The 27,555-nt window shown below is 45.5% G+C and overlaps 1 protein-coding gene across 1 annotated transcript in view; it reads right to left on the bottom strand.

Moving 5' to 3' along the window:
• Dlgap2 (DLG associated protein 2) overlaps positions 1-27,555 on the bottom strand; it is a 136,476-nt gene that overhangs the window by 47,679 nt on the left and 61,242 nt on the right. The window contains exons 4-5 of the mRNA XM_032918939.1: positions 6,495-6,642; positions 1,217-1,436 (exon numbers count right to left, since the gene is read on the bottom strand). Of these exons, the coding sequence (XP_032774830.1) occupies positions 1,217-1,436; positions 6,495-6,642 (368 nt within the window). The remainder of the gene's footprint in view (positions 1-1,216; positions 1,437-6,494; positions 6,643-27,555) is intronic.

Consider the following 27,555-nt stretch of genomic DNA (forward strand, 5'->3'; position numbering starts at 1 on the left):
GTTGGTGCCACCACACCATACGAGAAGACAGGGAGTTTCCACTCCTTTTGTAGGAGAGGATTTACCATGTCCTCTGGAAGATATTTCTTACTGTTACTTCTTTTGAAGACCCCTACAATGGAGTCAGAGAGTAAGCAAGCCCAAGATCTCACCAAGCTAAGCAAAGGAGACTCCTGCAAGAGGCGTTTCCTCCTGCAGTGCAATCAGCAGTACAGACCACACCTCATGACAGACAATCTTCAGTTTGTTATTCGGTGGTGTGTGGGTCCTTGGGTCCTGCCTCATGTTAGCATTGACTACTGAGGCCTGTAGTTAGCACCCTGACTCCTTCCTTCTGAACGCTTGTTCCTTCTTGCCACATCCCCTGCCTGTCTCCTGGATCCTGACATGACTTAATATGGACAAAGTATGTTCTATTTCTCCTTGGGACTATATTTTAAATTCCCGTGATATGGCCCCAGCAGTTCGAATCTTAGGCTTTCTGAGACACCTTGGTTTTTGACACTGAGATATTTTACAGCTTCTCTTCCAGTCTTCACCTGGAGCGTGGCAAACTTTTACAGCTCACCATGTTTTACGGCTTTCTCTGGGCCATGTATATTCATTGTGTTATATAAATAATAATTGTGCAGTAAACTAGTGGGCAGTGGCGTTTGGTCTAGGTGGTAAATCTTCAAGGTGTGGATGCGGTTTTTCTATAAGAACGGAGGGAAATTGTGACATTGAATCCTCCAAGCTTAAGTCAATGAGGGAATTTACACTCACTACTGGCTGGCTTTGTAGTGATGAATCACATTTATGGATCTGCTCCTGAGTGGCAGTGGCTGAGGCTGGACTCTGCAATGCAGAACTACCACAGGAGTCATTGAATATCCACTCAGACGGCACCCCAACCTCCTGAACACAAGCACGGCGCAAATGTTAGCACTCACATTCCTGTCTGCTGAAGAAATCCTAATGAAAGCTATATTTGATTGTTTTGATTGTTTTAAGGAACCTGGACAATTTATAGAATTCATCCCGAGAGAAAGGCTCGGTTATCTTTGAACAAAATGCTTCAGAAGGCTATTGCGCATGCCATTATGGGGTGTGTGTGGTAATTTCAGCGAGCACATTTTACCTGCGGTGGAGGTGTATGCCAGCTCCCTTCTAGGAAAAGCAGTTAAGCACACCTGTAGGGTTTCTGACAGGTAGGTGAAAAAGGACATTCTATTACCTGCTGTTGACCTGATGGTTGACGTCATGTTGGACGGTGTCATCACGGGAATACATTCATCGTCTTGGGAGTAACCAGCTTGGATGGCGCGAAGGTAGCTGTGACTCCTTGTTCGGAAACACCCGGGAAGGTCAAGGGCATCCATGGCCTGAGATTCGACTTCGCTGAAGACAGATTCACACACTGACTCGAACTGCCCATTAACTTCCGCTTCACTCATCTAGAACAGCAATAGCACACGTGACGCCCGGGATCCATCAGGGTGATCACAACCTCGTCACACAAGACACAGAGACAGAACGCACTCACAGTCCTTGGTTACAGCTTTATATTTTCGGCGCCTCTACTTTGAAATCCGCCCTGGGAATCTGTTAGGCTTGTGGGGAGAGCTTCTTGGGTGAGTTCTTACAAAACAGAAGGTGCATAGCTAGCGACCGATGACGGAAGTTCTGTAGACTCACCGGGCTGACTGACAGCCATCACAGAGATCAGGGGACAGAGTGAGTGGAAGCCCCCTGAAACACCTGGTTCAGAGCCAACGTCCGCGCTGCCAGTTGTGCTCCTTCCCCATGGCCCCTTCACCTTCCCCGGCTACCTACCGCTCAGGCTGACTCTGGGTTGGAGGCTGTGGAAGTAAGCACACACGTTCAAGTGCCTCAGCTACTTTTAGTTCATTTTCAGGACGTGAGAGTCAGCTGCTGCTCATTGTCATGGAAACGAATCCCAAATTTGGCAGAGGCATTCCTGCCCTCATCACCATTACGGCATCATGAGCAGAGTTGGGGTGGGGAAGACATGGCTGACTGGGAGGAGCTCTGTACACATTAAACATGCTACCTTGACTTAAATATCAGTCTTGCGTTTCTTTTTTTTTTTTTCCCTATTAACTTGAGACTTAAACGTAGAGCAGATAAAGGCAATGCATTTTCAGCTCGTGTCTTAAGTTGTGCGTTATAGGTTCACCCTGGGAACCTGACTTTTCCAAATATTCTCGAGGAAGCACTGTGTTGGGCCTGTCAGCCCAGGTGAGCTCATAGGCTGAATAGACACAGGATGGGTCATTAGCTCAGCCACAGGGCCTCTGCTTAGGGTTGATGACCCCAAAGGACATGTTTGTCCTGACACATCCTGATGGTGACGTTCATATGCACGTATCATACACTGTTCCTGAGCTGAAACTATAGATTTAAACTGGAAATTCAATTAAAGGAGCTACAGAACTGAGACAAGGCTAAAAGGTTAGGTGGGAGATGCATTAGCGTGGGGGATTTTAAGTATAAGAAGCTCAAATGGGGCTGGTGAACTTGGGATTATGTTGAGTGCTGGAGACAAGAGGCTGAATGCTCAGTCTGCAGCTCATCCCTACCTCACTGACTCAGTTTTGGGAAATGACTGGTGAGATGGTAACAGAATCTGGAATCACCTGGAGAACTGGGATTCTGAGCATGTGCTCAGGGGTCGGGGAACTGTCTTGACTGTGTTGAGGTGGGAAGACCCACCCACTGTGGGCACCACCATTCCCTACTTTGGATCCTGGACTGTATAAATGGAGAGAGGACTCTGGGAAGCAGTAGGCATCCATTGCTCTCCTTTTCTGATTGTGTACACCATGTGAACAACTGCTTCAAAACTGTGCTGCCTTGACTCCTGGGTAGTGATGGACTGCACAGTGAGGCTGTGAACCACAATAAACTCCTTCCCCTTCTCCTTCAATAAACCCTTTTATCAGAGGGTGTTATCACAGCAGCAGGAAAAGACACTAAAATACACCTACCCTTAGAGTTCTCATGCACTATGGGTCTCTCTCTCTCTCGTGTGTGTCTTTCTTTAGGGACACACATGGACAGATGGGGCATTGGTCAGTAGTATGATGGGGATCTCTCTGAGGGAGGCAGCCAGCCAGTGTTCAGGGACACAGAAGGGCACCTATGCTTGAAATCTGTCCCCCATCTCTCCAATTCCCCTTTCAATTTCAATTCTCTTACAGGATGGCTTAGTGAGAACCTGCACTCTGGCTGAGATCTGGTGTTTATCCTCAGTGCCTGATGATGGACACAGGCAAATCCCTTTGTCTGTCTTACATTGCCATTCTCCACCTTGACCCTCTCCTCCACTACATCTTCTTGGCTGCCCATGACAGTGTCTGTCTCGGTGAAGTGTGCAGAATCATGTCATTGCACACAACTCTCTGCAGCTACCGTGATCAAGCTTAGAGTAGGTTCTTAAGTGAGACTTCCATGTTCCACCCCCATGCAAGCTCCCTTGTCTACTCTTACCTGGGCACAGGCTAAGGTCATGCAAATACTGTTTTTTCCCTCATTTAGAGTTTGAACAAGTTGCTCCTTTATGCCATGACACATCTCTGCCTTCTCTGCCTCACTAGGTAACTGTAGAACTTGCTGGTAACTCAGTTCATCAGCTTCAAAAACACTAGGTAAGATTCTCATTCTTTCCCCATATCAATGTGACATCTTTGCTTCCAAGACCAGTGAACTCTGGCTTCTCTCTATCCAATGTGATGTTCAAACCGGATTTCACCCTGTCTTCTCCATTGCTTCTCTTTCTCCCTGCCTCCCAGTATCACCCTTACCCCCAAGAATAATTTCCATCTTATTCTTTCTGGTTCACCAATATTTTCTCAATACTTGGACCATGCTGGCAGATAGATTACAAAAAAGATATTACCTTAAAAGTATGTCAAAAAATCAGGAGCAGGTTGGGGTAATTCATAAGACCAGCTCTAAGAAGGATAGAATGGATCAGAACATGACTGACCATGAAGGTATGTGTTATCAGCTAGAGACAGACGTCCCAGAGGAGCTAGAGCATGACATCATGAAAGCCTCAACCCACAGTAGGTCAATGCCTAGAACACATGACTGCAACATGGACAAATCTGGAGGAAAATGTGCTTAGTGAAATAAGTGAGTTCTAGAGGGAACCCCTGATGAGTAATTACATAAACAGCAGGTATCTAAAATAATACAAGTAGAATAAGGGTGACTATGGACTGAGAAAAGTAGATAGGGCTTCAATTTGGGATGATGAGAGCATTCTGGGCTAAGTGATGGTGATAGTCTGATTGTGTACAAGAACATGGTTGAGATGAGGTATTTCTATCATGTGGCTCTATGGGACACTCTTAAGACGTAGACAACTAACAAGTTTCAGGAAGTTCCTGAAACTTAGAAGATTTACAAGACTACTCACCAAGGCTATATGAACAGTAAGCCTTCTGGGGAGAAGAAACTTTGCAGCCTACCAAGCTGACTGCAAATTATACAAGGAGCTCTAGGGGTAGAGGAAAATGTTCCTGAGTCATTACCAATGCTGAGCAAACATTTTAGGGATGGAGTTGTTTTTTTTTTTTTTTGTTTTTTTTTTTTTTAGCTGTCTATGCGCTGGAAAATAACTCATATTAACTCATTTGTTCTCCAAATTGAAGGGTGAACCCCATGAGGGTACCCTTGAGTGTAGAGGAGACTTTTTCATTTCATACAGGGATAACATAGTAGTTGGTAGTTCTAGATCCTTGTCCAACAAATTTGAAGAATAAATTTCATGGACAAATGGGGTTGGATGAGGGGATTTTTTTTATTATTATAGAAAAATTTTAAAGGAGACAGATTAAAGACTTATAGTTGAATTAATGATTCTTCTGCCACAGTACCTGAGTGCTGGAGATACAGGTATGTGTCAGCATGCTTGGCTTCATACCTGCTTTTAAAATTTTTATTTGGAAAATGAATTGAATTAACTGAAAGAGAAGGTGTTACCTTTAAGGGGACAGAAGTCCATTTCAGCAATCCTTATCCTGGGGTGGGAGCTATTACAGTGTACACTGAATGAACTGCAGATACCTCCCAAAGTCATCTTTGATTCTTCTATGTGGAAATGGGGAGTTCAGTTGATGAATCACGCCATAATAGTAGCCTGATTCCCAACATCGGACTGTGTTTTAATCCTATTGCAAGAGTGTTAGGTATGGACATAGGATTAGCCTACCAGTTGGTCTGCAACTGGTAAAACATGGGATTTTTAGAGCTAAGCCCCCACAGTCCCAACCTGTACATTAGGGGCAGAAATAACTTTCCATGTTATTTCTAACAGACCCTTGCCCATGGCAACTCGACTTAGTTTCTAAAAGCAGACCATCACCAAGGTATATTAAAAAGGTAAAATCCTTAAATTAAGGACAAGACTCCCCCCTCTGCAGTAAGAGGAAAACTACCTATGTACAACTTTCTGCAAAGAAAGGATTGTAGGGAAAATACCTCTGGCTAGAAGCAAGTGTTCACAGCACTGTCCATAGCTAGGGGACATCTTAGTGTCTGAGTTACACACCACTACTATTTGTCACGGTCATAGCAAGAACAAACATTGCTGTTAATGAGTACTTCTGGTATACAGGACTCTCGCCTCAACAATACCCCCATCCACTGACTTCCTTGTTCTGACAACTGCATAGAAGATGGACCCTGAGCCCAAGCCCTTCCATTCCTTGGCAAGCTGATAAGAAATGTAAATTGTCATTTTTCTTTAAAACTTTAAAAATTTTTTTATTATAATTACATATTTTTGAGATGAGGTCTTGCTGGTGGCCTGTAATCCCTGCCTCTCCTAGCCCAGCTTCCTGTATACTAGGATTACTGGCATTTAGATTTTTAATCTAAATTTAATCTGGCATTTCTTTTTAATAGCAGCTCCCACCAGTAAGCAGGTATTTAATTGAAGCTTAGAAATTCAGTTCTTCCTTGCCGAACATCCTGGGATGCCTGACACCAGAAGAACCTGCTGTTGTTAGTGTCTGACACCAGACTGTCTGGTCTGTTTACCCAGGGGAGAAACCTAGGGCCTCTCCCTATGCTGGATCCAGACACTATTACTCTGTGGTGACCCTGGATCCTGCTTTGAGTCTGGGTGCCTAGAGAGAAATAAGACTATTCCAGGAACCAGTGGCATCTAGTTCTTCTCCTTACCAGGCCAGGTTGTTAGACCACCAAGGTCTTACCTGTGCCAGGCAGATGCCCTCTGTTGTGTCCCACTGCAACCTGTGACAAGCACTAGGCCTTGGTGGTCCAGTAGCCTAAGCCGATGAGGTCATTTTGTTGGAAAAGGAAGGAAACCCATGCTAAATGAAAAGACACTGCTGCATGTTCCTTGCAGGAGAGAGCTGCCCGGGGATGCCTGTGTGTTGTTTCCCCGTAGGAGCCTCTCACTCCAGCATAGCCGTGGGGGCTGCACCTTGCACAGAAAAGAAGCACAGAAGAGGCCCCACCTGGCTCACACAGCTGGCTTGGCTGAGGGTGCTCACGGCCCGCATGTAGCTCTGGTTTCTGGACCGGAACTTCGGAGAGTTGTAGTTGACTGATGGGTCCAGGCTGTGACCGACAGGCACCTCAGTGGCAGCTTGCAGGTAGCTCTGGCTACAAAGACAGAGAAGAGAGGAACGTGGTCTGTGAGCATCTGGGGAAGGGCAGAAGGAGATGGCTGACAGTTGACACCTCAACTCCGTGCCGTGGCTGGAGGGACACTTCCAACTGACCATCTTTAAATGGGTGACTTTGCTTTATGCAAATGTTATGGGTCTTGCATCTATAAATGTGATTTGCATAAAAAGTTACAGGGCGGTAGGAGATTTGGCCAATTGCTTTGAGACTATTTTTTTTTTTCCTTATGGCCGGGCAGTGAGGTTGAGATCACCATCCATTAAAGAGAACACAAAACAACAGCAGAACATTAGTGGAGTCCCTCAACACTCAGACAGCAGAAGCACAAACCCAATGCCTAGATCTAAGCCAGACTCCTGGAACACCTCATAAAACCTTGCTAGCTCACTGGCAATTTTGCACACTTGGAAAAACATAAAGACACCACTTCGGGTTTGCTTGTTTGTTTTTTTTTAAGAGATAATGTCTTTATTTCTATTCCTGTGTATGCACGTGTGCCAAAGTGGGGAGAGGGCACATGAGTGAAGTTGCCTGCAGAGGTCAAGAGAGGACACGGATGTCTTCCAGTTGCAGTTACAGGTGGCTATGACCCATCCAATATGGCTTCTGGGAACAGAACTCTGCAAGAGCAATAATGCTCTTACCTGCAGAGCCATCTCTCCAGCCCCTCGCTTAGTTTGAAAGTGAACAGATTATACAATACAAGCAAAGAGATACAGCAGGGAGTCTGGACCAATGTGTTCTCACAATGACCGTTGTCTTTTGGGCTTCTTTAAAAGCGTCACTTTCCAGCTTCCCATCCTGTTGCTTTGTAAGACATTGAAGTGTGGGAAAGTCTGCGTAGCCTACATTTCTGGGTAATTTGGTAGCTTTCTTTATTGTCCGATTTTCCACTGTGCCATAAAAATTCATGGAGTAGTGTGGGAAAGGCATTGCCAATCGCTCCCTCCCCTGATTCGGAGCACGGTGGAGCGTTAGGTTTGCTGATGCAGTTCACACATAGAAATATTCATAAATACTAAACAGATACAGATTTCCCCCGCCCCCATGCCTGGCAAACAAAGTAAATCATTTCTTGCATCAGGTGCAAGTGAGGAGGCCCAGGCAGAAGGGACTGCGAGTCCAAACGCCTGAGTTTAACCCCTGGACCCATGTGGTAGAAGGGGAGAAACAAGTTGTCTTTCTGACCTCCACCCATGCCATGTGACCTCTCCCACAGTTTGAAAATGGGACATTATAAAAATTTTTTTGACTTTATAAAAATCAGTTTGGTGATGCTTACCAATTGTAGATGTAAGGTAATTCTGCTAAAAGTAATTTTTACTCTCAAAGAGATGCGCTATGTACTACAATCTCAACTTTCCCAGGCCTGCCTTCTTCCACCTTTTATTTGCTGTCCCGACCCTCCTGGGTCCCCTACAGTGTTTGACCCCTGCTGAAGCCCTGCTGATGCATGTAGAAGCTTTTTGTCCCTAACAAAGGAACACCCTGGCCCTGAAGCAACACACCTGGGTGGTACACCTGGGAGAGAACTGGTTCCTGTCTTTTGTTTCTCTTTTCTTTGTTCCTGAGGGCTTAAGCCAGTTTCCCCACTGTGCTTCCTGGAATTTTCCACCTGGTGTACTTGGGGTATATATTCAGTGAATAAAGCAAAAAGATTTGGCATTCTCATGACACAAATGACCCGAGTATGTGTTTTTTTCTTAAACCTGCAGGCTTACGCCTGGCTCTCGGTACCGACAATTTGCCATCTCTGATTTCTTACTCCCATGTCTACCTTGTGCTCCCGGTGTCTTTTTCCCTAGATCTTCCTACTTATTAACATTACCATCCATACCATCTTGAGACCTGGTACCCACTCTTCCAAGCCAGCGTCTGGTTCCCTGACTGTCAACTTCACAGCTCAGGCCCCTACTGGTGACCTACTCCAGGATCCAAGACTGTGTTTCAAATAAAAGTTCTAACTCTTTCCAAAGTTGAGTGAGCACCTAAAGAAAAGTTGCCCCTATAGAAAATCTTACAGAGATTGCTTTCTTTTAGACATAAACTCACAGTAGTTGCCGTTCACCTTTTAACTCTAAGATCATAGTTGCTCGGAAAAAGCCAGAGTGGTTGAGTCCATCTTGTTACTATAACTAGCCTTCCCTTGGCATCTCATAGGGAACTGGTCCCAGGACTTCAGGAGACCACAACCCAAGGATGCTGATATTCATTTACTTCTGCATGCTATAATCATGTCCCATGACCTACATACTTTAAGTGGCCTGGTATCTGCATATAACCTACAAATCACATTCTTCTATACCCTTCAATCATCTTCTGATGACTAACATGCCTAACACAATGTAAATGCTAGGTAGCTGCTAGACATCACTTAGGTATCATTTAGTAATGCCAAGAAAAGTCTCTACATGTTCAGCACAGAGACAGTGGCCACAGGTGACCACTCACGCTGGGGTGTCAAGGGATGTATCCATTGCTCATTTCACTCTCCCAGTTTCAGCATAGCACTTGCCTCGTGCTAAATTTCAATTTTCCTTCTCGGAACTTCCTGGAATTTTAGTTTTGAATATTTCGATCTGTGGTTGTTTGAATCTATGAATTAGAACCCAGATGCAGAATGCTGGCTATAGTTTTAAAACACTGACAAAACACCCTTTAGCCTTAATAGGATTAACCATAACTTTTGAAAGTATTATAATGGTTTGTCTTTGTATAATATTGCACCTCAGATGTCACGGTCTGGGAGCTGGGTACAGTGGCTCATGCCTGTACCTTAGTACAGTGGAGGTTTGAACTTGCTTCATAAAACTAGAAGCAACAAATCCCCAAAACAAAGAAATAAACAAAATCACATACCTGGGGACTGAACACCAAGAGCCAACCAACTGTGGGAGGCCCATGGAAGCAGGGTGTGCATAGGTGAGATCCACTGCACATCATGGGGTAGCAAGTCTCATCCTTAGCAAGGTCTTGCCATTGCTCATCTGTGAGAGACTGTCCTGGAACCCCTCTAACATTTTGGAGGGGACTTTCTTCCCCTTGGCTTATTCAAAGTGGTGGTTTCAACTTTGTCGTCTCGGTTGACAGATTCTTTAAAAAGATAGCTTCCTACGTAGACGGGTGGTAACTAGCTCTGAAAGCCGCAGAAGGAGACCATTTTCTGAAATACTGCACGATATTTTTGTTTTAGTTTTTGCCTTTCAAATGTTGCTCACATTAGATCACCGTGTATGCGTGAGGGAGGCGGGAAACCCATTTTGGAACCCTCCAAGAGTGACGTGTAATCTTCTGAAGGAAAACAATGGGCTTTCTAGCATTTCACTGCCCCCACCCACCTTGGTAAACTGCTCCAGGTTATTTAGGATCAAACGCTCCATCTGTAACTTTAGATCTTCATAAAAATGAGTTTACATAACAAAATATCTGCCCCTGCGAGTCTTTGAATACAGCTATTTAGACTCGGTGTAAATACTCTTGAAACAAAAACAAAGGAAAACATCCTCGCTGAGTCACCTTAAAAAGCAGCGAGGAGTCGACTCTAGCTCGTACTAAGGAGAACAATAAGACAACAAGCCTCTGTGTTCGTCGTAATCCAAACACAGAGAACACCTTTTCACATTTATAAATGGAACAGGACATGGGTAGCACCCATTTAGAAACAGCCATGCTCCCCCGCTGCCTTAAATGGAACGTGGTAAACCACATTAGGCGAGAGCGTGGCTCCTCCTAGAAAGTGGAAATCCTCTGTCTTTTAGTACATGGTTTACAGAATCCCCTAGTCAGCCTTGGTCCTCAGGCCACGGTGTATTTCCATATCACCCAGGTGGCTGTGGCACAGGCAATTCTCAGTCCTGGTTAGGGCCGCTGTGAGGACAATCTGCCTGCTGGCACTCCACAAGTGACCTCATGTTGACTTTGCAGCACCCCACAGTTTTGCTCATCGGGGCATCTCCCACCACGGAGTTCAGGGAATGAATTACTCCATTGCTTTGCTCCCCTTGTGGTGCTGGTGGTGTAAGGTTCACAGAGGGCCTGCATAAGGACTGGAGATATACATTCTCTTTCCTGGAAGGGTAGCTTCCTTCCCTCGAGTGATGACTGTATCTGAAAACTGGAGCTGCACCTCAGAGTGAGGGCTCAGGCTGTGAATCTGGAGTACAGATTTCCTGGGACGGAGAGCTCAGGGACTCAAGTCATGTGCTCCATGCCCACTGCTGTGACATATTCGACAAGACTTGCAAAAAAGAGTATCTTGGGCCTGTGGGCTCCAGCTCTGACCAAGGACATGGTGATAGAGGCCACCAAGGAGTGCCAGCAGTGGCTATACGGGTGCAAACATGGGTTGTAGAACATCTATGGAACCATCAGAGCTGGAGCTTGGAATTGGAGTTTCTTTATCTCAGGTGGAGTCTAGGCAAGTGTGGGAAGAGGCACGTCACCCTAAGCCTAAGCCTATATCTAATATTAAACCTGAATGAAACCTTAGCCTATCCTAATGCTAACACCACCTCTCTCCACTGTATCTCTCTGGTGCCTCATCTCATCATCTCCCCCTGTACCCTGAGTCCTCTCCCTATCCCCCGCACTGTCTGTTGCAGTCTGAGGCAAAGCCTCCATAGAGAGTCATTTGCCCTGTATAGGGTAATTCTGTAGAGGGTTCCTGAACAGTATGTCATGAACAGTATAGGATGCTAAAGACTGAAACCACAGCCGGATGGTGTATTGCACTCCCTTGTGGAGTTCTTTGAGCATCACACAGGGGATTGTGCTCCCGATACAGGAGCAGTGTCACACGCAAAATGAACTGTGGTGAATACCCATGGACAGCATGTTTAGTTTGCTTAGAAGGACGTGGAGATAACTCTACGGAAGTAGCTGTACATATTAGTGGTTCTGGAAGTTGACTGAGCTGTCTCCGGACTCCTCCAGGGAGCTGAGGTAGCAAGCCTCATCGGAGAGAAATCTGATTTTCAGTTGAAGTTTTGCATAGACATTGGGTTTGATCCTTAGCATCCATGTAAAAGCAGGATGAGGGTGTGTATGTGTGCCTACGACACCAGTGCTGGATTCTGGAGGTTTAGCCAGGATAGCCAATTAGTGAGTTCTAGGTTCAGTGATAGATGCTTTCTCAAAAACCACAGTGGAGAGCAATTGAGAAAGAACCTGATATCAATTTCTGGGCCTTCAAATGTGTACACACACACACACACACACAGAGAGAGAGAGAGAGAGAGAGAGAGAGAGAGAGAGAGAGAGAGAGAGAGAGAGAGAGAGAGAGAGAGAGAGAGAGAGAGAGAGAGACAAACACACAGAGACAGATACACACACAGGCACACATGCAACATGCACACACATAGCTACACATGCACATGCATCCATCTATCTACCCCCTCTCCCATCTATCTCGCTATTATCTGTCTATCTATCTATCTATCTATCTATCTATCTATCTATCTATCTATCTATCTATCTATCTATCTACCTACCTACCTACCTATCTATCTCTATCATCTATCTATCTATCTATCTATCTATCTATCTATCTATCTATCTATCTATCTATCTATCTATCAATGACTCATCCATAGTCAAGAATCATATCCTCCAATTTTCAGCAAAAATGGAAGGTTCTGCAGGACATTATATTTAGTAAAATCAAACAGATGGAGAAAGACAAATAACACATGTTCTCCGCCATTCATAGATGATAAAAAAACAAGTTGACTTGGCAATAGGATAGTGTGTGTTAGAGACCAGGCATGATACTCATTATCAAGGTAGGGAAGGGAAGCGGGTAGGATCAGCGTATGTGTGCATATGTGTTGAAATACCACCGAAACCCTACTGAGTTAGACAGCTGGTACATGCTGACCAAAATAAAGCAATTAGACAACCTTACCCTTTAAGACCTTCAGCTGTATAATGGCTGCCTTATGTAACACATGAGACCGTAACACCTGCTTTACAGTTCTTTTCAGTTGACCTCAGATTTCTTTCAATTGGGATCTTGCTTCCTCCTCCCTCTCTTCCTCCTCCTTCCCTCCCTCTCTTCCTCCCTCCTTCCTCCCCATTCTTTTCTTTCTTCATGATGGATGTGGTTGGTAGACCTTTGGGTTTTGTTATTTTCTCCTTGTGAATGCTGTTATTAGTCTGTCTGGTGCCTTGAGCTCTCTGGGCTTGTGTTACGTAGGCTGTGGGAAGCTCCAAGTATTGTCCAGCAATGGACACTCACTGTATTTTCATTTCCCATGGGCTTCAACCGAGTCCTAAATGGGGTTCCATTTTTCTGCACATCTTTCTTGTCACCATGGGAGCCTGAATCCCACCCTTTAATATACTAGTCCACTACGATGCTGGCTTCCTGCTGAAGTCCTTGCTACTTTCACCTCCTGGAGGGAAAGTGCCCAGGTCATGTGACTGTAGAAAGCAGTGAGAGGACGGGGCTTCTCTCTTCCAAAATATGAGAATCTTCCACTCCATGTTCATTTGCTTTGAACTGGTGTGTGTGTGTGTGTGTGTGTGTGTGTGTGTGTGTGTGTGTGTGTATGTGTGTGTGTATGTATGTGTATGTGTGTATGTGTGCATCTGTATGTGTATGTGTGCATCTGTATGTGTATGTTTGCATCTGTATGTGTATGTGTGTATATGTGTGTATGTGTGTATCTGTATGTGTGTGTGTATGTGTGGGTCTGTGTGTATCTGTATGTGTGTATGTGTGTATCTGTGTGTGTGTGTGTGTGTGTGTGTGTGTGTGTGCGTGTGTTCCAGAGTTTATCTTCTGTACACAGGTTAGTAACACAAGCCATTATTCTGGAACCTCATCTGAACCAAAAGCCATACTGGCATTTAGTGCATATTTGGGCAGCTTCGTGTCAGTCACTGGCTGTCCCACTGTGTGCTGATTCCTATCAAGATGCTTCACCTTGTAGTGAAGATCAGATATATGCCAAAGATTCTGCAAGGAGTGTTTGTGCCCAGGCTTCACCAGCTTGTCACATGGAACTGAGTTATGCCATTAGTCAGTCAAGTATGGTGGTGGACACACACACACACACACACACACACACACACACACAGAGTCAGAGAGAGAGAGAGAGAAAGAAAGAGAGAGACAGAGACACAAAGAGAGAGAGAGGCACACACACACACAGAGTCAGAGAGAGAGAGAGAGAAAGAGAGAGACAGAGACACAAAGAGAGAGAGACACAGGCACACACACACACACACACACACACACACACACACACACACACACACGGTCTATGGGTGGCTATGCCACCAGTTCTTGACTCTGTGTCTGCGTGTAACTGAGGCCGGCAACATTGGCTGTGAGACCACATCTTACACACTGGCAAACTGTGTACACTAAACCAGCTCTAAGCTGACTTCCTTCCCATGCCTATAGTCTCATGAGTGGGCTCTACTCCCATAAAGGTCCTTGGTGTTGGCAGCAAGCCATTTCCATTACAAGGTCCTGTCCTGCATGCTCAGTCTGTTTTCTTTCTGCTTAGCATTCTGGCAGCGTCCACATGTGTTCCTGAGGACATGTGTGGTAACCAGCTGGTTCCTTAGATGACAAATCCTCAAGGAGGGAGGTGACATCAGGCATTATCTTGTCTTCTGAGGCCCTTGGCTCTGCTAAAAGGCTTCCTTAGCTCCATTTCCACTGAAAACGCTGTTGGCTCTAAGACCTTTAGATCTTGTCATGCCTCACAAAACCTGGTCTCACCACTAACCTCTGCTGAGGCTAATTCGAGTAGAAGGCAGAAATTTAATCCTGGGACAGTCATCATTTCTGAGATGTGTTGTAAAAATTCATCTTGTGACCAAGTTTCCCTATAATCTAGGAAGGCACGCAATAGAAAAGAGTGGTATTATTAAATTATTTACTTTGCTCTGTTGGGATTGGATGTGACCTCAGTGGAAGCTTTGCCTAGCCTGACTTTGTAGAAAAGAAAGGCTTCATTGAGAGGTGACCGTACGGCTGTGTCCCCAGCTGCAGACTAGAGCTGAGATTCTGGCACAACGATTGTAAGTTTCCAGTTATGTCCTTACACACCTGCGGTGGGTGATTATGCCTATATGGTGAATTAATAACTCAATGGACAGAGACGGGCCAGTAGGCTGTTCTCAGAGCTGATCTCTGGTGGCCTAGCTCACCGCTGTCTGCATGCATGCTTTATTTTCCCTTTAAATGGACATGTCAAGTCCTAGGTCATGGGTCACACCAACCTCTGCTAGAATGTGCTTTTTACCACCTGTCCTTCAGAGATGGGAGAAGAGGAATGCCCAGCTGAGCTCAGAGGATACAGGCAAATCTTGAGTTCCTGATTCCAAAGAAGCCACGGTTACACGTGGCTTGCTCCCCTGTGGGTGCAGTGTTCAGGATCAGCAGACTGAAGTGAAGGTGACACTTCTCAATAGCGGAGATTGTGGAACCCCTACGTTGTAGGCTGATGGGCTAGCTCTGATCTGGCTCTGTCACTATGGCTTCTGTAGATAGGGGGTGATGGCGCCATACCATCTTGTGACAAGAACCAAGAGCAGAACAGGAAAGCCACACCTCCCTGCAGCAGCCTGCTCAGGTAGCTCTGCTGTCACTGCAGACCTACCACAGACACGCCCACTTGTCTACCATCTTGTTTCCAGAGAGAGGACATGGAAGGTTACCGTATGCTCCCAAACTCCTCCTTAAAGAGACACTGCAGGTGGTTTAGAGACCAGATCATATTTGAGGACTGTTCAGAAATCAAGATTATTTTTTTTAAATAATCATTTCATCTACAAAGCATAACAAACGTGTGGAGTCTATTTTCTGGTGTTGGGAGGTGAATTGTTTCCCGCATTTAGAGGAAACAATGATTCACTTCAGATGTTTCCCCCGATAGCAGAGCCATATTTCCTGAAGAGCATGCAGCTCTGGAATGGTTCAAAGAGCAACCATGGCGCCTGCAGAGAGGAGCCAGCAACCGCCTTCCTTTCTCTGCTGTTCTATCCCTCAGTGTGTACTCTGTCTGGTCCAGCTCTGACTCAGGCACCAGTAGGGAAGGTGGGCATTGGGATGCTTGAGGCAAGCGAGGAGACCGGAGTCCCAAGTTACCCTGGGTTGAGAAGACAGGCCTCAGAAGACATCACGCACTGAGGTGACTAGAGTTTAATAACTCTCACGGAATCTCATCAAATATTAAATGATCAAATATTGAACCACAGCTTCCTGCCAGGAAACTCTTGATACAGAAGCTTCCTACCCCTCCCCAGGTCTGCTCCTTGGACAAATATCACAGAAACGGGAAGTCTGTATGTCTCAGCTGTTAGAGCTGTGATCCAGGCCCATCTGTGTGTGGAACTGCAGGGATCTGGGCAGCCTCCGATCCCGCGCTAGTGTGGGGACATGATGATGAGTTAGCAATGACAACAGTGTCTCATCTGGAGTTGTCAGTCTCCAGCCAGGCCTGAAAGTGTGGTGAATCGGATTAGACACACAGTGAAATATGGTTCTCAGAGCTCAGAAAGGCTCAGGGACTGGAGGCTTTCCGTGACCCTACCCTCCCTCAAAGCCACACACATAACTGAGGCAGCCACAGATTGCTGTCCAAAAGGCTGATGACAGAAGCAGCGATGGACCACAGTGGACGGGGGGATGAGTTCACAGCATACTCGCCTTTGATCTCTGTAACTGGCTAGAGACTTGCGACACCCACTCTTCCCATGCACTTTGATTCCTTTTAATTTTATTTGAGCCACAGTGAATGACTTTGAAATTTGTTTACTTGGTCCCAACTTATACCTGAGTCAGAGATACAGTCCTCATTATCCCCTATCCCACTGTCCTCGGCATGCTTGAGACTCAGGCTTAGTCCATTTTCTTCTCCAAGGCTGAGGAATGAGTCCACTCCACTATCTCTACTTCATGACGAGACTTGTCTATCCCACTGTTCTCTGCAAAGCCAAGGTCCATGCCTCCTCCATGGTCTGCTGCATGGTTGAGACCCTTGGGTTCCTCATTGTCATCTTCAGGGCTGACATCAACACCCATTCTGCATCCTTTATAAGGCTGAGGCACATGCCTATATTACTGACCACTCTAAGACCAGGGTCCAAGGCTGTTTTGCTGACCTCTGCATGGCAGAAACCCCTGACCTGTTAGGCTTCATAAACCCATCCTGGTCTTTCACATTTCCTACATGAGGTCTTAATGCAGGTTTCTGGTCTGTCTTTCTGACTTTAGACTGAGGTCCCAAGTGTTGGGTGTCCCACTGGTCCCTTGCTTCTTGCTTTCCTACCAAAGCCTTCAGGGAGGCTTTCTGGCTTGGCTCTCACAGTATACAGAACACGATCTATTTCTTTTCTTTGTCTGCTGTGCTGGTGAGGATGCTGTCATGTGAGGAAGTGGGTCTGTGTTACTGGGGACCCTATAACAGGCCTCCCCACCTCTGCCCTTGTGGCTTTTCTAGAGTTTCCATTACAGTTGGAACAGGATGATTATACCCATCTTCTCCAATCATTGGCTCCTTCTCTACCTCCAGTGAAGATGGCTATGGGTATGCAATAACATGACCAACACACTGCTCTTCCCCCTCCAACCTGCTGTGTTTATAACCAATGTTTCTACTGTCCCCTTTGGGGTAACTGTCCTTACCATACTAGATCCTTCCTCCTGTGAATGGTGAGAGATGCTACTCTGGACTCGGACTCCCCTGAATGGTGAGAGATATTCCCACCTTAGGCCATAGTGAATTCTGATTTCCTTGAATGGTTAGAGGTGTTTCCACCATGAGTCACTGGCTACCGTGGACTCTGACTCCCCTGAATAGTAAGGCCCATTCTAACTTTAGGTCACTGGTCACATTAAATTCTGCCTCTCAGGAAAGGTGAGGTATGTTCCCACCTTGGGTCATGGCCTTGCCTAACTCTACCTCCCTGAGTGGTGAGAAAGATCCCTGCCCTAGATCTCTGTTTTTTTCCCTGTAAATACCCACAAGCCCAATGTACTCAATGTCACCTTTATAGAGTCCCATCATGACTGTATTATCTCTCACTTCTGCCTCCCATCATACATTGTCACATGAGCTGGCTCGATCCTACCGCTCTGGGAGCTTTCCTCATTCCCTTGTGGCTTCAGAATGCTCTGTACTGGATAGGGATTGTTCTTCTGCTCAATGCTCTCCCCTTTGTTAGGCCCAGGGACTTCCATGGCCTAGTTTGTCTGTTCCTTACATGTTCAGAGCAGCCTAGACCTTCTGAGATGCATGGGGATTTCCAGTAGGAAGAAGATGGTGCTATGCAGGAGTCGAGTGGATGCCTATGGGATGAGGGAGCTAGCTTCTACTCCTTCTCAGGGGACATGCATCTGCTGGGTCAGTTTCTGAGTTTGGAGCCTGGGATGGTTGGTGGCACTTTGCTATGGCTCAGGCAAGTCTGATGAGAAGGCACATGTAGAGAAGCAGAACTAGGCAGCCATGTCTGAATTAGGTATTCATACCTCCAGATGTCTCTGGCCATAGGCAGTAGGTTGCAGAAGTTTGCATGTTTCCTACTTTAACTTTCAGAGTGAAGAGTCTTGATATTATACAACCTGTCTAGAAGTGGGTTATTTTTTAAAAGAAACTTGATTTCAATAGCATGTACTGGCCACAATATATCATTAATAAGAAATATCAACTGTCCTCTAATAAAACAATATTCTACTCTTTGCGTCATATTGATACAATCAACACATTTTTTTTGTTTTAGCCAGAGATAGATTTATTTATTTATTTATTAACTTGAGTATTTCTTATTTACATTTCGAATATTATTCCCTTTCCTGGTTTCCGGGCAAACATCCCCCAACCCCCCTTCCCCCTCTATATGGGTGTTCCCCTCCCCATCCTCCCCACATTACCGCCCTCCCCCCAACAATTACGTTCACTTGGGGTTCAGTCTTGGCAGGACCAAGGGCTTCCCCTTCCACTGGTGCTCTTACTAGGCTATTCATTGCTATCTATGAGGTTGGAGCTCAGGGTCAGTCAGTCTTTAGGTAGGGGCTTAGTCCCTGGAAGCTCTGGTTGGTTGGCATTGTTGTTCATATGGGGTCTCAACCCCTTCAAGCTCTTTCAGTCCTTTCTCTGATTTCTTCAACGGGGGTCCCGTTCTCAATTCAGTGGTTTGCTGCTGGCATTCACCTATGTATTTGCTGTATTCTTGCTGAATCAACACATTTTTTAATGAGCCTCGCACATATGTTCTGAACAATCCTAGAGCTCAGAAACACATTCATTTACTCCTCTCATACATTTGTTTATCGGGTGAGGCCTTGCTGTGGACCTCAGTATAGTGTGCCTGGTTCCGAGTCCATGAGACATAGCAACAGACAGGACTGACAAGGCTTGGGGTTGCGGGTAGGCAACACAGGACAGCCAATGCTCAAGAGACTAGGGAATAAGGATAAGCAAGCAAGCCAAAAAAAGAATAAAACAAACAAGCAAACAAAAGCCCACAACTGAAATATTTATGATAAACAGCCACGAACCACCATTACTTTCTCTGTGTTCTCTTTCCCTGGAATATCCTTCCTCACTCGTCAGCCTGTCTTCTGACTAGAAGTGGCTAGGCCATAAGCTGTCTTTACTCTCTGTTTTTTGTCCTTTAGCTCCCGACTGAATTATTTGTAGTGACTTCTGTCTTTGGTTTTCCTGGCTCAGTGTTTGCTTGACCTGCTCTGCCGTTGAATGGTGAGCCTCTTCAGTTCAGCTGTTTTCTTCATGACGCTTTGTCGTCTTCGCATGCTCGCTCTGTTGAAAGCCACTTTCATCCCCTATCTTCTCGGCTGCACTGACGAGCACTTTCATGGCGATTATTTTGAACTCTCTGTCAAATGGATTATGGACCCCGTCTGCTCTGTGAATGGTTTCCAGTTCTGCTCTTTGTCACTTTGGCTTTTTTTTTTGTGGTCTTCCTTGCCTTTATTTGTTGGTGTCTACACATTAGGGGAGGCAGGCTCTTCCCCTACCCTTGCCTCACATGAAAAGAACTCCAGTGGGTTTATTAGACCAGCGATTCTGGGTGTCTCTGCCAACCTTCCCTTCTCAGTGAGAAGTAGGCTCCTTTGCTCTCTGTTGAGCAGAAGGAAGGAGCCTTAGCGCGGATTAGCCCAAGTCATCAGCTCACTCCCAAGATAGCTAGAAGTCGCCTGACCCATCAACATTAAAGGGATGTGAGCCTCAGCAAAGCAGTGGAATTGGGAACGTGCACCAACCTTTCTCCCCAGAGGAATCTTATCACTAGGATTTCTGTCACCTGGTGGATGACGAAAATATCTACTATCCCAAGCCACCACTTCCATTCTCTCTGCTCTGGGTAGCTGTACTCTGTAGATCATTCAGATCTCCAAGTCAAAAGCCAGACCTCTAGAGAGCCTGTTGGAGAAGTCGTGGTGGTGTCCTTGCCACCCCACCCCCTTTCTTCCCTGGGATGAGAAGTAGGGCATCTCTTCTGACATCATGGGACTGTGCCAAGGGGCATGCATTCTTATGAAACTCTTTCTACCATCTTCTTAGTTTGCCCTTATGAGTGCCTAAGATGTTCAGGCAACTTTCTGCTGGTTTCTGGACTTCTCATTCAGGGGAAGTATCCATAAGCTATTGCTGAATTGGAATGTTGGTGGGGAAAAGGTTCAGGCCTTCCTCTTCCACCCTCTGGTTGATATCACTCCAAGAATATATTTAGTATAGCATGATTTAATGATAGATGCCCATTTTGATAAATAATTTGCATACTCTGTAGCAGGAACTCCCATCTATGCCATTGACATATTAGATGACCAAATATTCACGAGTTGTGTACACATGTAAGCTAAGCTGTCACCACACCAGTGTAGTAAAGCCACTCCGCTGCTGAAGTTCCATAGCAATGGTCCCTGGACATGACAGCCTGCCAGTGACTGTGGGATAGAGAAAGAAATGAGTGCCAAAGAAGTATTGATTTAATCGGAAAGTGGAGAGAGATGCTAATGAGCCAGGAATGGCAGTATGTAGTTAGATGAAAAGAACTAAACTAGAATGGCTACAGAGTGACAGCCTGCTTCAAGAAAGGAAAAAGGAGGCAGGAAAACCCTGCAGACTAAAACACAGTAACGATACCAAAGGGAACAATAGGAAATGATAAATGGAAAAATCTCACAATGAAGACATCCCTTGGTGGGAAATCCCACCCATGGACCAAGGCACTGGAAGGAAGGAAGGAGGAAAAGAAGGAAGGAAGGAAGGAAGGAAGGAAGGAAGGAAGGAAGGAAGGCAGGCATTATGAGAAGCCCTGTGAGGACAGATGGTGTGATGGTCCCTCCCACCCAGATGGGATTCTGAGATGCCATGAGGAGCTGTGTGAGGTGCTGTGCTGTGCTGTGGGGTCACCTCAGTCTCAAGGATGCATTTCCTGAGTGAGGGAACAGGAGTAAGGTCAGGGGAGGAGTGAAAGAGGATGCTGGGTCATTCATCACTCCATAAAGACTGGAAAGACTGGGGCTAGGGTCTAACTCCATCACGGTGACGGGGCCAGGAGGAGGTCTTTGTACATCGCACATGGTCTAGCTTGTTCAATTGCTAGGTTCAATTGCTAGTAGTGGGGAACAGAGAGATGATAAAGACAGGAGGAGAGGAAAGAAGGAGAGAGAGGAGGAAGTACAGAGGAAGGGAGTGAAGATGGAGGGAAAGAGGAAGGAAGGAGAAGAAAGAAACAGAGAGATTAGAAAACAATGTGTAAAGAGTTGGCACAGGGTTTATGAATGGATAATTTTGGGGAACACAATTGACCTTAGGATAGTAAGAACAGCCAAAAACCACCAAAAAAACCAAACCAAAACCAAGCAGTCAAACAAAAGCATAAGAGTATTTTGTGAAGGACAGTGATAAATATGAATTGGTTAGAACCAGTAGATAGAACAACCTGAGGGCTGTGACCACGAGTTTGTAAAGTCAGCATTGTGTGTGCTGAGATTCTGTGGCCAAGTGACCACCAAAACTGGATGCAGAAGGCATCGGGCACAAGAGGAAGTGTGGTTGAGAGGAGTGTGAACACACAAAACATACAGGTCCATGGGGTCATTAGGTGTCAGGTAGGATAAAGTGAGGAATGAATACAGACCAGAAGGCTTATCTGATACCCACCTCCCCATCCATTTCCAAGATCCACTGTCTCATGTCTATATAAGGAGGTTTCTGTTCATCTGTGAGACTCAGAGGTTCTTGGCTGTGAAACTTCTCTGGGCATTATCTCCCATCAAGGCTTTATTCTTCAGATTAGAATTAAGTATTTAGATGCAGAGGCATAGGGCCAGAACTATCAATGCATATTACAAAGTTAATACAGGGACCTCTTATTGTGGTAACGTGTATAGATCCAAACATGAAGATGACTCAGGGTCATGCATGGTACAAAGGAGCAGACAGGCGGCAGGAGGACCATAGATATCTGCAAACTTGGCCTGTGTCTTCCTGTGCACAGCAACTCTGTGTGCATTCTATAGAGGTCTGCATTTGACCTGCTCACCCATCCTGCTTGGCCTAGCAAGATGCTCAAGGGCGGGGCTTGATGATGCCTGGGATCGAGCCCCAGAGGGAGCAGTCAAAAGAAAAGTGCTGGGTAGGACAGAAAGACCACCTTCTGTGCTTGCATAAGAAGGGTAAGGAGGCTGCTCAGGTGCTTGGAGGAGCAGAAGAGCAGAGACAGACACAGGCAGGTCTTGGGAGATGAAGCTATGTGTGCTATGACCACATGGCCCTGGTGCTGGAAGGACCAAGGACAGCTCCTGGGGCCTCTGGAGGAGTGTACCACATCCACACCCAGACCCGGGCTTTGAAGCCACAGAATTGCGGAGTTTGTCCAGTGTAGGGGTTCTGCTGAGCAGTGGCCAGAAGAAGCCAGGATGGCTTGCCCACCAAAGTCAGCAGTTAGCCATGGATACTGCTGGCTTAGCCCCACTCCAGGGTTTGTCTTTAGTACTTTCACACTCCCACAGTGGGGGACATAAAATGAGGCAGTGTCATTGGAAATAAGTGTCGTTTTGGAAGCTTTGTCACACTGGCTTAAGTTATAACCCTATGCAGAGCGTTTAAAACGTAACACAACTGTTTGGGAAACATATTTACAGGTTACCAGGGATGTCAGAAAACAATAATCTCCCTTTTAGTATCTTATCTCATGCTAACGTGACACGCGTTTTTGGTAAAAAAAAAAAAAAAAGAATGAATAAAAGATAAAATACAATCAACCAACTACCACTACCACCAACAAACCAAAAAAGCAATTAAAGGAAAGGAAATAAAATTCACTGGCAAACTTGTTTCAGTAAAGCAGAAGACCCTTTGGAATGGACTGGGGCACTCATCCAATCAGCAGAGGATTTAGGAAAGCAAAACAAAACAAAAACAAAAACAAAAACAAAAACTGGGTTGGGTTGCCCAAACAAGAGAGAATCTAGTCTCCAGCCAGCCTCTGGCCTTCAGACTCAAAGTGAAATTTCATCTCTTCCTGGGACCTCTAGCTTACTCCTGCCCTGTGGATTCAGACCTCAGCCTTTGAAGTGCATAGGTTCCTGAACACCAGCAGCAGCATGGGGTCCTGTCCCCCTGAAGTGGTCGTGCTACCGAGTGTTGAGTGTCCGGTTTTTAGGCTCTGCAGCCTGAGCTACTCTTCCCAGGAGCTCAGTGTTACAATCCTGGTTTGCATAGGGATGGGTCCCCTTAGGTACACAAGGACAAGAAAAACACTTCCTTTCTGTGTTCTTCCCAAGCAATCTGGATGTGCACCCTCAGACTTATAATTTGGGAGCAGGTAGAACCAGGTCATGTCAAAGCCAGGAGCCTCAGTGGCGTCTACTTAGACGCCATCATAGAAGCAGCATCAGTGGTGCTGGAGATTTAGCTCAGTGGTAGAGCGCTTGCCTAGCAAGTGCAAGGCCCTGAGTTCGGTCCCCAGCTCCGAAAAATAGAAAAGAAAAAAAAAAAAAGAAGAAGCAGCAGCATCAGTGGGACATATTCTTCTCCTGTATGAATATCCAGCTCCATTCCTACTTCTGTGACAAGGCCAGGGTCCTCAGGACACTGTCCATTTGTCCCATGGTGAACTGTAACGGAAGGAGTCGTTTCTGACTATGATGCTAACTCCACCCTCACTTGGAGGGCCCTCAGTTTCCCCATCCAGGCTTTCTACACAGCCTTCATAGTTCTACCATGCATGTCAAAGATGGCTGGTCCTCATGAGCCTAGTGATGATGCCCTCAAAATAATAATGCTGTGATCTTCTTTATTATGGAAAAGCTGGTGACCTTGGGAAATTGATAATAAACAAATTAATCATAATTCCCCATTTTAATGAAGACTGGTGTTTCTAATTCTTTATCATAAATAATAGTGAGAGATTTAACTTCTTCCGGGAGCTCCTGCTTTGCTTAAATATTTGCTACAGTCTTACCGCTTCAGGAGGATCCACAGAGAAATTGAAGTGTGTATTTTTAAAGCATAGGTTGCCACATTGCTCAATGGGAGAGATTTTGAAGGCAGTTTTAATTCAAGTCAAAACACTGATTTCACAAAGAGATGCAATTATCAAAATTTCACTTTGTAAAACCATGAGGATGGCTTTTGTAATTTTTAATTGAGCATCTTTTGGTGTGGGTGCCTTACTAGTGTCCTTGCCTTTCACACATTCTTCCTGCCTTAGTTACGTGATGATCTATAAAGTCAGTCTTCATATTTTCTATTTTTTGGTAAATATTTACCAGAGATCTCAATAGATCCCTTTGTCTTCACTATTCAAGAGAATTCCACATAGTGTAACGTGGTGTCCCCTCGTTGCTTCCGCCAGTGGGTTTACTGCCACTCTGATGGTGTCCTAATCTAGGAGATTTGCTTTCTTTGGCTCTGACCCATTTCTCAGTTTCACCTCTGAAATCTTGAGGATTAGGCCTTCATCAGCCATCAGGTTGGGTACAGAAATTCTAAGTTCACAGTCTCTGGCAGGTATTATGATAACCATGGAAACAGAGAGAGTATCTTACACTGAAGGAATGGTCCCTTGGAACTCTTCACTGTTTGACAGGAAACACACACACACACACACACACACAGCCACCTGCCAGGCATCTTAGGATGAACGTCCATGGGGCTAGGCCCCCTGGGGAAGTAGACAAGTTACCTGTAGATAAAGATGAGCCTAAATGTGCTCACTGCATGACCGCCGTTGCGGGAAACGCATTCTGTAGCTGCGGGTGGGGCAGGAGTGAATAATTACGTTCCAACCACATTTATATTTCTATTTTGTAAAGGTAAGCAGAATGAAGAATGATCAAGATTAAGTGTGTTTTCCCAGGACTCATAGCTCACACTCATTTATTCATTCATTCACTCACTCACTCATTCATTCAATTCCTCAGTAAAAATGGAAAGCAAAATGAAAATTGCAGAAAATCTAGAAAAGAGAAGTGTTGCTTGCCAACACATCCAAGGTCTGATAAAGATACATCCATAGGAAGATTCATAGTCTTTAACTTTTCATAAGAAATTAATTACTAGGCACTCACATCTGGCTGATTAACAAAAGATACATAAGGAACCCACAGGGGTGGGGGGATAACAATGACAGAAGAAATGGGTAAACCAGGAAACAAGGAAAGAGGAGAAAATTGGAAGTCTAATCCAAGCTGGTTATACAATGAGGTCTTTAGGTCAACTGCCTCTGGTCTCTCCTTAGAAGGGCATTTTTCTTCTCAGGATAACCTTTGAGGGGGACAGATCTGTGGCCAATGTTATCTCACCTGGGAAGCAAGTGCAGAAGAATGTTCTAGGCATCACTCTCAGGATGGAATGATCTCTATGAACAGATAGATGAATTGGCAATGAATTGGTTGCTGGAGAAGGACAGATAGTGTCAGAAGCTCAGTAGGTTAAAAGTTTAGAGATTCCCAAGACTCGTTGTATGTTTATGATTTTGTTTGTTTGTTTGTTTTTCAAGACAGGGTTTCTCTATATAGGCCTGGCTGTTCTGGTCTTAATCTGTAGACCCAGCTGGCCTCAGACTTAGAGATCCAGATGCCTTTGTTTCCAAAATGCTAGAGTCAAAGGCATGCCCCCCCACCACCATGTTTCCAAGAAGGCATCCTGTTAGCGTTTTAAGGAAGATAGGGAGTACACCAAGCTGGGATGTACCCTTGCCCCGTCCCTCAGGACTTCACAGAGACAAGGTGCTAAACTGCCGATGTATCAAGCAATGTGGGATCACTTCCAAGCTAGTCAGAGCCGTCTTCCTTACCCTGACAAAGATGAAAGATTTGGAGGTACACGCAGCCCAGGAGAATTCCTTTGTTGTGTTGCCAAAGAGAACTGTGCAGGCGGTAAGTAGGTCAGCAGTCTCAACAGCGCTCGCAGCCCTTGTTTGCAAGCGCGAAAACTCAGAGTCAGTTCCCCAGCAATAAGGTACTTAAATCACAGCTTATCTACTCACCGAACTCCTGTCGGGGCGATGCAGATTTACAGGGCCGTGAGAGACGACTGCGCCTGGCTGTTGTCTACGTCAGGGTTCTGACCTTGTGAGCTTCGGTTCTCACTAATGCGATCTACAAATGTGCCATCGCTACATGGCCAGAGGGAAGAAGGCTGTCGATGTAACCAAGGTTCTCCAACCAGCACTCATTAAAGTAGAGGGATAACCCAGATCATTCAGGAAGCATTACAGCCCTCCCAGATACCCCAGAATCAAAAGAGGAAGGCAGGAAAAAGCGATACAGAATGAGAGTGGAGATGTCTGAAGCGTGACAAGGACATTCCTTGCCTAGCTGGCCACCAGCTGGGGCCACCAGCCAGAATATACTTCTGTGGAGGCCCCTACATGTGGGGAGCCAACCAGCAGTAACGGCCAGCAGGGGTGTGAGGGTCTCCACCTTACACCGCAACAGCTTGACCTGAGGGAAAATCAACTTTCGACCCAGTAAAGGGTGACACCAGAAAAGGTGCTGCCCAGTGACAGACATGTCATACACTGGACCCCAACGCAGGACCCCAGCTTTTCTCACAGTGTTCTGTGTTAAACTGTGAACTTGGTAGTGTGTTTTGGCTGTGATTGAAAGCTAATAAAATAGTTTGGAGGGAAACCATGTACAGCACACATATGATCCCATCTTAATGTCGTAATACATATCTGCCTGCACATGCTTGCATGCACTGAAGAGTAGCTAAGCAGTGGGATCTATGGCATGTTAATGACTTGGGCACATTCTACTATACGCAATGTCTTTGTGCTAGGCTTTTGTCATGAGTGCAACTAATTTTACACTTTAAACAATTGATTTAATCATTCATTTGATTAGCTGTCTGATGTTTTCTAAAGCTTGAAAACTGCCCAGAAGGCTTATGCTCAGTGGAAGAACTCTCATGACCTTGGGTTTCCCATAGACAACCCTTCGGGAGAATTTTTCACTAACATACAGCACAGATTTCTCATGCTGTTCCTCCGGATTGTTCCTGTGTGACATAGTGGTGGGTCAGAAAAATGACATGTCTTGACGGACTGTAGATTTGAATGTATGCATTAGACACTTGGGTTGGAGAGTTAGAGATGGCAGAAGCTATAACCAGGGCTGGGGCTCTGTCATTTTAAAAGTGTTTAAATTACCTTTTTTATTTGTTTATGTGTGTGCATGTGTGTGTGTGTGTGTGTGTGTGTGTGTGTGCGCACACACACGAGCACACTTTCGTGCCAGCAGATGAAGAGATAATGAAATGCCCACCTGAACAATGACATCTCATTTAGCTGTTAAACACAAACTCAGGAAAATCTCAGGTAATGGATGGAGTTGGGAACCATCATTTTTAACTGAGGTAACCCGGACCTCGAAAGGCAAATGTTGAATGTTTT

The sequence above is a fragment of the Rattus rattus genome, chromosome 13, assembly GCF_011064425.1.
Source record: "Rattus rattus isolate New Zealand chromosome 13, Rrattus_CSIRO_v1, whole genome shotgun sequence".
NCBI lineage: Eukaryota > Metazoa > Chordata > Mammalia > Rodentia > Muridae > Rattus > Rattus rattus.